The 10342-nt window shown below is 39.2% G+C and overlaps 1 protein-coding gene across 1 annotated transcript; it reads right to left on the reverse strand.

The window, feature by feature from the left end:
- Positions 1 to 450: 450 nt before the first annotated feature.
- On the reverse strand, positions 451 to 10284 carry LOC112152923 (transcription factor 12). The gene is made up of 13 exons (XM_024282787.2): positions 10117 to 10284; positions 8098 to 8197; positions 7216 to 7352; positions 7008 to 7128; positions 6861 to 6931; positions 6465 to 6561; positions 6292 to 6365; positions 4888 to 5064; positions 4071 to 4179; positions 3819 to 3972; positions 2516 to 2745; positions 2049 to 2226; positions 451 to 1388 (listed from the first exon to the last, which is right to left on the reverse strand). The coding sequence occupies exons 1-12, from the start codon at positions 10183 to 10185 to the stop codon at positions 2084 to 2086; spliced, it is 1482 nt and encodes a 493-aa protein (XP_024138555.1). The 5' UTR covers positions 10186 to 10284; the 3' UTR covers positions 451 to 1388; positions 2049 to 2083.
- Positions 10285 to 10342: the final 58 nt, after the last annotated feature.

A 10342-nucleotide genomic window follows, 5' to 3' on the forward strand; every position in this document is an offset into this window, starting at 1 on the left:
CATGACGACAATCTGCTGGTATTTCATGAGCAACATCTTTCCAGAATTTCCACACTTCAGTCAGCATGCAGGAAACTGCAACTTTTGACATGTTAGCAAAAACGAGTAATATGGCAATACAAAACATTTTCTGCAGAAAAGGGACTTAATATAATTATTTAGAAAATACTAATGAACCAAAATGACATGTCACCGAACTGTGATCAATAAAGTGAGGTAAAAAGCATATTTAACCCGGAAGCTGTTGCCAAATGTCTTTATTTTGGAGGACTTAAGAAAAATCAATTTCCTTTTAAGAGATTTTGCTTATGTTGGTAATGAAGTAAAGTCATTTATTTTTTATTTATTTTTATCACAGTTAAGATGTCTTTCTAGAGTACGTAAAAAAGTATTGTGTTTGATTCAACAACTCTGTTTTTTATCTTCATTTAAGGACAAGGAGACTAAAAATAATTGAAAAAAGAAACATTTATTGCTACATTGTTATATAGACACATGCCTGAAAACTACTTCAACTGTACATAAACTTTACATGGCATTATAGAAGTATTTCAGATTATTTAAGTATTTTATTATCTGTTCATCAGATAATATCAAAGGTGGCATTCTGTAACACTGACTTGTTCAGCTAAAATGTTTCTGGATCTTGCAACGCAAAGACAAACATAACATGTAAGACCATGAACAAAAATGTAGACAATCTCAGATTCTTAATACTTGTATAAAAGATAATTTAGACATTAAAAATTGAATGAAAAATGCAAACGTGCAAGATTTAATTTGAAGAGTGTGATTACAACAGATGAGAGACTGCATCCTCCAGGGTTTCAGAGAACACAATCATGATAGCTGTGCATTCAACATAAATATATAATACAAATATACAAGCAGCAGACAATGTCGAGACAGTTTCTAGGAGATCTGCTCATTCACAGAATGCTCAAACTCCTGCAATATTCACACAGTCATGGCCCTCATTCATGCACAAACATAAACACACACACACACAACACAAGACAAATGAACGTGTTGTCTGGAAACACAAACGTGAGAATGTCGTTTCTCTGAGCTCATTGGAAACTGTATTTGATAAATAGTAACGCACGGGTAAGGTTAGCGATAAACCCGTGGATCTGTTAAGCTAAAGATAACACCTTATGGTGAAATATCACAAGAGATCAATAAATATAGAAAATATGTACAAAAACATCTGCAGCTTACAATGCATTTGTCTGCTACAATTTAAGTTCAGGCACAAAGTTAAAAGTCCCTTTGGGAAGCGGGGAGATGATTGTTGGACTGCATCGCACTTTCTGTTCCCTGCTCCGGTCCGAATTGAAAGAAGATGCTGGACATCCCACGCCGGAGGATCCTGGGATGTCTATCATCTGAAAGTAAAAGAAACAAAGATTCAGAAAAACATAAATATGACAAATTCATGTTTTTTTTTTAAATACTTAAAGACAATTTGTTATTAAATGATTATGCATTTTCTTAAAAGTGTTTTGAACATGTTCTTACAACATTCTTCCTATGATGGGGAGCATATTTAAATAAACTTAAGCTTATTTCTTTATTCAAATTGTTGTGAATCAAGAGAAGATGAAAAAATGCTGCTGGAAAAATCCTGTAGGTGTATCGTAGCAGCTACAACAAAAAGCCCAACAAGCGACTAGATTCATGTACATCTTTGTTATCCTCATCCGAGCTGACATCTGGCTCAAAACTGTACAGGTGGATAGCTTCCATGTCGCTCTCCATTTTTGTTACATCCATAATGTTAGTTGGCGAGTGAGCATGTAAGCAAAGGGATGGTGGGAAATGAGGGCAGGCTCTTCAAAACAGTCCTGCCCATGACTCAGGTGAATTTCTGCTACTACTGCTGCTCTGCACAAACTTTGTCCTAAAACATTACCGTTTTTAAAACGAATCTTGGTTAATAAACAGATAATCATAATTAAATAACCTCTAAGAATGCTTTGAAAATAGATCAAAAGATGTTCATTGTATAAGCTAAACTTTTAAATAAAAATGTAGGAATTCTATACTTGATGGAGGACTTTATGTAGTCACTGTTGGATGCTCAGAGATGGCCCATGGGGTTGTTTGGGTCTGTCAAAGTTGGATGAAAAGCCAGATGCACAGACTGTGGGTCCGTCATGGCGGCAGAACCCTTCTCTTCCTCTCTTCTTCGCAGACATGCTGCCTTTGGATTCAGATTCCTCTCTGAAAGGAACAAACCAACATTTATCATTTCTGTGCATGAATACATCAAAGCACAGAGATCATACAGATCATGCTGAACTCTGAAACATGGTGATAAGACCTGGTGATGACTTATGTTTATATTTGCCCTCATGTGCTTAATCAAAAATTCATTTTCAGAGTTTTTGCTGCCCTCGTGTGTTGAAACAAGTCAATTTGTGTCTGGGACAATTGTAATTTTCATTAAAAAAAAGCTGATTTGATTTTATTGTTTCAGTGCAGGAACCCACTCCCCTCCTGCTGCTCTGACCTCTGACTTGCTGCTCCAGACTCAGGATTACAGCCACGGCCTGGTGCAAAACCAGCAGTTTGGTCTGCGGCTTTTCGCTCTTCAGATGCAGCTGACACATGTGGCCCAGCTCCTTGAAGGCCTCGTTGATGTCTCGCACACGCAGGCGCTCACGAGCGTTGTTGGCCATCCGCCTCTCCCGCTCACGCTCGGCTTTCTGCTCCGGGCTCAGCTCTTCATCTTCATGGATACTACAGAAAAATAAATAGGGAGAGATTGGTTTCAAGTTTGAAATTTGTGCAGTTCATAACTCACATTTATGTTTGAAGTCGATCATTGTTTTAATCTATTTTCAAAGCATCTCTAGTGGTCTTTAAATAGTGATTATGTCGTTTTTTAGGACATTGTTTCTGTTCATCAGAAATTCACCTCTAAGTAGTGGGCTGGACTTTTTGGTGAGGGGGAAGCCTGCCTCCATTTCCCATCATCCTTTTGTTTAAGAGCTCCCCCACTTCCTAACATTATTGGTGTAAAATAAATGGCAAGCAATATTGGAGCTATCCATAAATACATTCATGGATCCTCTGCAAGTGGATGCATCAGAATTCGAGCAGAGCTGGGAGCTTCTGGCTTGCCGTAGTAGGTCCTAATTTTTAATGACATTTTTTTCCTCATTCGTGATTTGAATTAAAAAATGTTTTAATCTTGATTTTCCTAAAATAAGTCCTCCATCATGAGAAAAATGCTACAAGGTTGTGTTAAAAACACCAAAAAACACTTTTTTCTTTTTTTTAATCAAAGTGGGTCTATAAAGATAGGTATATAGAAATTGTTTTCAATTTGGCTGTGTGTGCCCTCTGCTGGTCACAGAGTCAGGATTTTACATGTTCTAGTAGTCTCTTGTTTTAATTTAAAAATGGAAATGAACATTATGTCAGCGTGAAATAAACCAGAACCAGAGTTAAATATCAGCTTGTCTACACTAAGCCTCTACACAGAGGAGGGGGTCGCCACATTCCGTTTATCTAGATTATTAATCACATTTCAGGCCTGCTTCCACACACATTTGTAGATTTCCTTTTTTTTTTTTATAATTTTATGTTGAATGTTTCTGGCATCCTGTCCAGGGAGTTCCCCACTTTAGCCAAAGATGAGGGTCTAATCTTTGTTTCAAGCAATCAATAATTTGATGCCTAACTGTCCTGTGTTTAATAGGGGTGTAAACCCAAATGAATTATTTTTTGCTTTGATTGCTTGAAATAAACCATTTCAAATCCAATGTGTGGGTTTAAATAACGTCTTTGACTGAAATATAGCAGGTTACCTGCTTCTTGAGCTGTCTTCCCCGTGCGTCTTGAGCTCACTCTCGTCCTCTGACTGTGGGCTGTCGGAGCCGTGCCCATGACTGGTGTGCATCATCTCCTCCTTCTCCTGGCTCTCCATCTTAAGCTCCAGATTACCCTGAACTCCCAAACCGCCTGTGCCGGATCACGCAGAGCATAAACAATGAATACCTCTCCCGAGTGCGGTTGGATGTGGCAGAATATTTGATTAACAGAGGAGTTGAATGGCTTGCCTCTGACGGGCCCCCCTCCCTGTTGAAGCGTGGCCCTCTGCCTGGCTGGGTACGGGTGGCTGTTTTGTGTGCGGCTCTGGAAGTGGTTGTTCATGGTGACAGCTTCAACCTTTATGAGACATGAAGATGAGATAAAAGTGGTCATACGTCTGTTGTTTAATATTTCTGCCGCCAAGGAGCCTCTAGGTGTTTAGTATTAAACATTTTTTGGCTTTGGAGACAGAAACTTGTATTATCCAGTGTAAGTCACAACACAAACATCTGCCCTCTCTGTCTCAAAGAGATCTCCAGCTCTGCAGAATTAATTTAATCTCAGACCATCTTAATCCTTCTCCTAAAACTATAAAACACTCTCTCAACATAGCCCTAATTCTCTTCAGGATTCTTTTCTATCTGACACATCGTTTGGAAAAAAATAAAAGTGTGAGAATTTAATACCCCCTCCCCCAAAGGATTAGATTAAAACCCCTTTCTCTTGCAAACTGTAGACATCCACTCCAGCTGGGCTAAAATCCCCTGGTTTGCTGAAAGGGAAACATGTTGGAACGGGAGTGCACAATGTCACCGTCTCCATCACCCCACAGTGGAACTACAGTCTGCACATTCTGTCTGATTCCTGCAGAACGGCAACACATCCCAGCACTCCCTGCTGCGATCCGTTTCCGATTTCAAGGACAACAACCTTTCCAGGAGGAAAACATGCAGACGTAGCTGATGGAAAAATTCCTGGAATTGCATGCGAGCTGCTCGCCGCATGGAATCTCCATACACGCTTCCCCACCCCGCTTTTAAATACTTCAAAGTAACGGTTGTTAACCATGGCTGGAGGGTGACAGGTGAGCGGCAAAGTGCTGGCAGGGTCTGGGTGGCAGGGATGGGGCTGGTTCAGGAGGCCCTGGATGTCAATGGGCAGACCGGCGGTGGGGCCAACGGCGTGGTTCCTCAGAACGTGGATTACATCATCTAGTCTGTCCAGGCGGTCCTCCACTTGAGACTGAAAACAGTAGAGGACAGTTTTTAGATGTAAACGTTGGCATCCTCTTCTGTAGACAAGGAAAGAATGTTTTATTGTCTTAATGTTTTAATGTAATTGTAATCCAACTGTGGCTGCCTCTTGGCCAGGACTCTATTGTAAGAGAGGTTTGAACATCTCAATGGATTATCCTGGTTAATAAAGGTCAATAAAATAAATAAGTAAATAATTTGTCTAAGCTAAATTCAGATACTTGGAAAGCCACTTTTATTTCTTAGATATCTAAATAGAACATGACTAAATACTGGAATTAGCTTTTACAGGGATGACCAGAGATTTGTGTGTGTTTGTGAGAAGACAACAGCTTATTTGGTAAATACAAAAAAAAAAAACCCAGAACATTTTAAGAAAATCTGAGATTTAGTTAAACAATTTAACTCAAAGACATATACAGTATATATATCAAATGCTTTTGCCATTATTGTAAAATGATGAAACACAAACACAATTATGATTGTTGAATAATGTATCAGATATCTTAATAGTAAAAAAAATGTTTCCTTAAGGGTCAGGCTTCAACTAGCAGCTTCTGCCTTTCAAATGTGTTATAAATTGTTATTTTTATCACATTATTATTGTTGTTTTTTATCACTATCTATGCATTTTTATCATATTGATTGTATTTTAATTTATAACATGCTTGAAACATAAAAAGAAGAAAAACTTAAATCAAATCATCATCAAATGACTTTTTTTTTAAGGGTTTGATCCAGGGGCGGAGCTAGAACATTTTATTTAGGGGGCAAAAGGGACCAAAAGACTTTGGAAGGGTGACAAAGTGGAGAATACAAATGAAGGGATCAAAATACAAATTACAAACTTTTTTATTAATGTTGTTAATATTATGACAGGATGTTTTCTTAGCTGAGGTGCTTTTACTAATGTAAAGTTGTAGCAAAAAAAATAAGCAAAAAATGTGTAGAAATTATTGAAAGCACAGATGGAGGAAGCAAATAATTTGAGGGGCTCAAGATTTTATTAAAAAATTTTGTTTTTTTTTTTAATTTTGCATTGCTTAATAAGCTTATCTTGATTATTTTTAATATTTGCCAATAATTATACTAATTTTGAAGCAAAAATTTTGGGGCCCCTCTGTAGCTCCGTCCCTGGCTTAACCAAATAACTGAATTAAGAATAATTAGATACAAATATAATACATGTAAGTATGTGATTCAGTGAGTTTTTTACCATTGATATAAGAGAGGACTCATAGTGAGGTGAGACTGGTGTCTGAACTGAATTGCGAGGCCACATGTTGGTACCTGTGATAAGAAATAAAACAAAACAAAAGGCTTAGCACTCAGAAATAAATCTACAAGTGAGCATGAACAGCATCAAACGCATCATTTCCCCGGGTTTACCTGCAGGATCAGCTGCGTTTTGCAGGGGAGACGGAGACCTCACTGGCGTGGACGAGCTGGAGGGGAAGCTGCTGCTGGTGTGATCGGGGGAATAAATCTGACAGAGAGAGGCAGCAGTGGGAACAGGGCATGGATCATTTTAAAAGCACAACTTGTCATTTCTGCCTGAGCCATTACAGCTGCTGCCACGACCCTTAGAGCAGGCTCGTAACTAGACTTAAATCATCACTGTCAGCCGTTTTACTAGTGTTTGCTAGAAAAAAATCTTGCCTCACAAGTCGGGGGTCTCATTTTTATCAATAGTTACTGAACAGAAGGAGGTTTCTGTGAATTAATATCTGCGTCTTTGAATGCATCAAGCTACAAATAAGAAGGCGTAAAGTGGTGCATACTTACAGATGCCAATGCTTTTCCTAAGGTGTCGCCTGTTTGTGACGTCCCTGACATATTCCCATGGGTCCCTGAGACTAAAATAAAAATAAAAAGTTATTAAAACCTGTTAAAATGACAAATCAGAAAAAAATAGAACTTATTTTCTCATACCTGTTGAATTTTCTGAGATGTTGCCTGAAGGAGTGTGAGATACTGCATTATTGCGATGAAAGGTGGACATGGGCGGAAGACTTCGGTTCATGTCAGCCACCAGTGAGTGTGAAGGAAAGTTCTAAACAGGGCATAGCGCATGGTTAAAACCTCAGTGGTCAAAAAGATCTTCATTGGTGGCACATTGGGGAGGAGAGGTGGATCTCACCAGGTGATTGTGGGCTGGCAGCAGGCCGCTGTAGCTCCCCGGCTGCGTTTGCTGGGTAGCTCCCAGCGCCCCTTCATAGCCCTGCTGGTTCAGTCCATTTACAGCCGTCCAGATGTCAGGCGAACTGCTCATCCCCTCTAAATGGAAGGAAAATATTTAATAGTCTACAGTGGAACCTTAAACAGCCACTCATAACTCTAAGAACCCTTGAGCGGATCCCTAAATACAAAATACAAAAGTTTAAATCAGCACTTTACAATAGAAAAAAATGTATTTCTTTTGCAAAATTGGTGCACAAGTACAGAATGGCCATAAAAATAATTGGCCATCTATTTAGCCATGAACTCAAGGATTAAAACTTAAAAAAAAGACAAAATAACAAAGAATCACATGTAAAATTTTAGATTTATTTGTGTATTTACGAGTATTCACGACTCAGTAATCAAAACTCTTCTGATATTTTTAAGTCCAGTTCCAGTTTTATTAATTAAAAAGTATTTTTAGATAGTTCTACCTTTTTACTATAATGGTTTATTTGCTTTTAGGGTTGTTTGCAAGTAAAAATTCAATAGAAAAAAATCTGTATGATTGTATGATTTTCTTTTTCATTAAATTAACCCTTTAACACCTAATGCATCATTGGTGTAACTTTTTCAATCGTTAACATGATCTACATAATCCCAAGAGATTCTGAAACTACTGGATTGACTCTGATTGTGTTAACAATTAAAAAATTACAGTAAATTAAAGAAACACTGGAGCTAAAGGGTTAAAGCCTTAATCCACAGCTGAAAGCAAACCTTTTATTGTTGCATTCAGACATTATTTTGTCATTTATGTTGCGTTTTCAAACCTAAATGTTTAGTGAGGGTTTGGGCTCACCAAAGAAGGTACTTGCAAACACATTGTTGGGGGGCTTGCTTGCTGGGTGTGAAGATGAGCTTTGGCTGATGCTATCAGTGCCGGGAGACTGCCCATAAACCTAAAAGAGACAAACAAGGGAATAAAAGACATCAAGAGCAGGAAACAACCTTTTTTTTTTCTTCGAACAAACTACAACATATGCGAGGATACAGTGAGTGAGTGAGCTAAAGCAAGTATTTTGAAAACAAAGCAGATAGTTAATGCACACTTAGAGCTATTGGGATAATCCATAAGCTGCAGATCCATGCACCTCCTCATCCGGATTTAGGAACCATTCACCATGAGAAATCCCTGCCACAATCACGACCAGGTTTTGCCTGGCTTCAGTAGACAGTTTACCCAAAGATAAAATTGAAATTGGAGCTTTGCTTTTTACTTAAAAACAACAGAAAGCTAAGTCCTGCCCTAGTGACCCTTTCCTCCCATGGGGAGACAAAACATCAGAAAACGAAGCCTTGATCGCCTTCAACCTGCGTGCGCTTGTTCCTTTTAATTGTGCAGCAAACTGCACATATGCACACAAAACACACCGACACATGCCTGCTACCCTCCAACACACCAAGAGGTCTGGGTTGCACCTGCACCTCTCCCGACTGCTTTGATGTGCCCCAGGAAATGAAAATAAACCTCCCTGCTCAGCATCAATGGGGTGTCAGTTACCCGGACGACAAGTTCAGTAAAGCAGGCTATTAAAGACTCTCTTGAGTATGCTTGTGTAAGGCTCACGCATTTGAGCGCACACACACACACCCACAGCCCTGACCCTGGCTGGCATGAGTCCCATGGTGATTGTGGGTTTGGCCAAACAGAGGAGCCCCTGTCGACACTGGGCCCGTCTGAGCCGCCATGGGCAGCATATGGCAGAGGATAAAGCCAATTGTCCTCCTTACCATCAGCATAGCAGGCGACCCGTTAATAATGGTCACACCCCCGCCCCAGCACGCCCTCTCTGGCCCCCACTGGAGAGGAGCCGTCACCATGGCATCTTCTTTTAGCATAGCATTGATTTAGGAACCATCAATCATGAAATCCCAAATGATAATAGACTTTTTTTGTGTGTGTGTGCACCTCAAGCAGCAAGTATGACGCTGAAATAAGAATAAATCAATAACTTTTGTCATATTTTAGATGAGCAGTTTTCTCCTAAAGTTCTGTAAAATACATAAAGTCTCACAAGCACTGAAAACGGCAACCTTTCTCAATTGTAACAGCATATCAAGATGCCAGATAAGTGAAATATCAACTTGCTATTCAAGGCCAATGCTTTGCTCCACCATGTCCAACTCCAGCCACATGCAACCAATTTTCTGCCTCTGTGATCCATGATGTCTGGATATGGTTAGCCTCTCACAGATCAAAGCTGCCTTTGATAATGGTTGCTGTGGTGGAGGGACTGCTCCAACATAGCAGGGTTAAATCAAATAGAAATAGAAGCAATCTGCTTCATGTCAAGATGTTTGCTGCTGCCAGGCTTGACTGCGTGGTACTGAGCAAACAGGAAGTCTCACAGGGGCTTTTGAGGCACAAGTTTTAGCCCAAAAACTAGATTGAGACACATTATTGTGAGCACACTTTATTATTTTTTGTTTTAGTTAATTTTTTGTGAATTGCAATTCATGATGTTTATGAGAATAAAGCTTATGAAATCCTAAAAAAAGTCAAAATGCAGATTTTCACATATATTTAATAACAAGTGTGTTGTTCACAAAGGATAATGCCATCAATGATGATCACATTCAATTTTTTAGTGACATAATGCTATGAAATGCAACTTCTTTGCCAGTTGTTGATGCATAAAATGTTACAAAAAAACATTAAAATCTGCTAAAGCACACATTAATTACTCTAAATTAAATAAAGCATAACATCCAATCACACATTTTGAAGTTGGATTATAAACAAACCCATTAATAATGTCATTTTTAACTTAACAGGTTTTTAAATAGAAAGTAGAATAAGAGCAACACTTGTACTTACCGGTTTCATGTTGTAGCAATACATCAATGAGTTGTTGTTTGTTCCAGAGACAGGATGAGCACAGTACATAACTCAAGACGCTCCTCTCACGATCCTGTCCACTCACCGCTCTCCTGTCCGTGTCTCTACTCATCTGTGTACTACCCACATGCACTCCTTCCCCTAACCTACCCCTGCTGGTCATGCAGCAACCCACAGACAACTTATGCAAATCAGGGCTGGACCA

Source organism: Oryzias melastigma, linkage group LG6 (genome assembly GCF_002922805.2).
Source record: "Oryzias melastigma strain HK-1 linkage group LG6, ASM292280v2, whole genome shotgun sequence".
Lineage (NCBI taxonomy): Eukaryota > Metazoa > Chordata > Actinopteri > Beloniformes > Adrianichthyidae > Oryzias > Oryzias melastigma.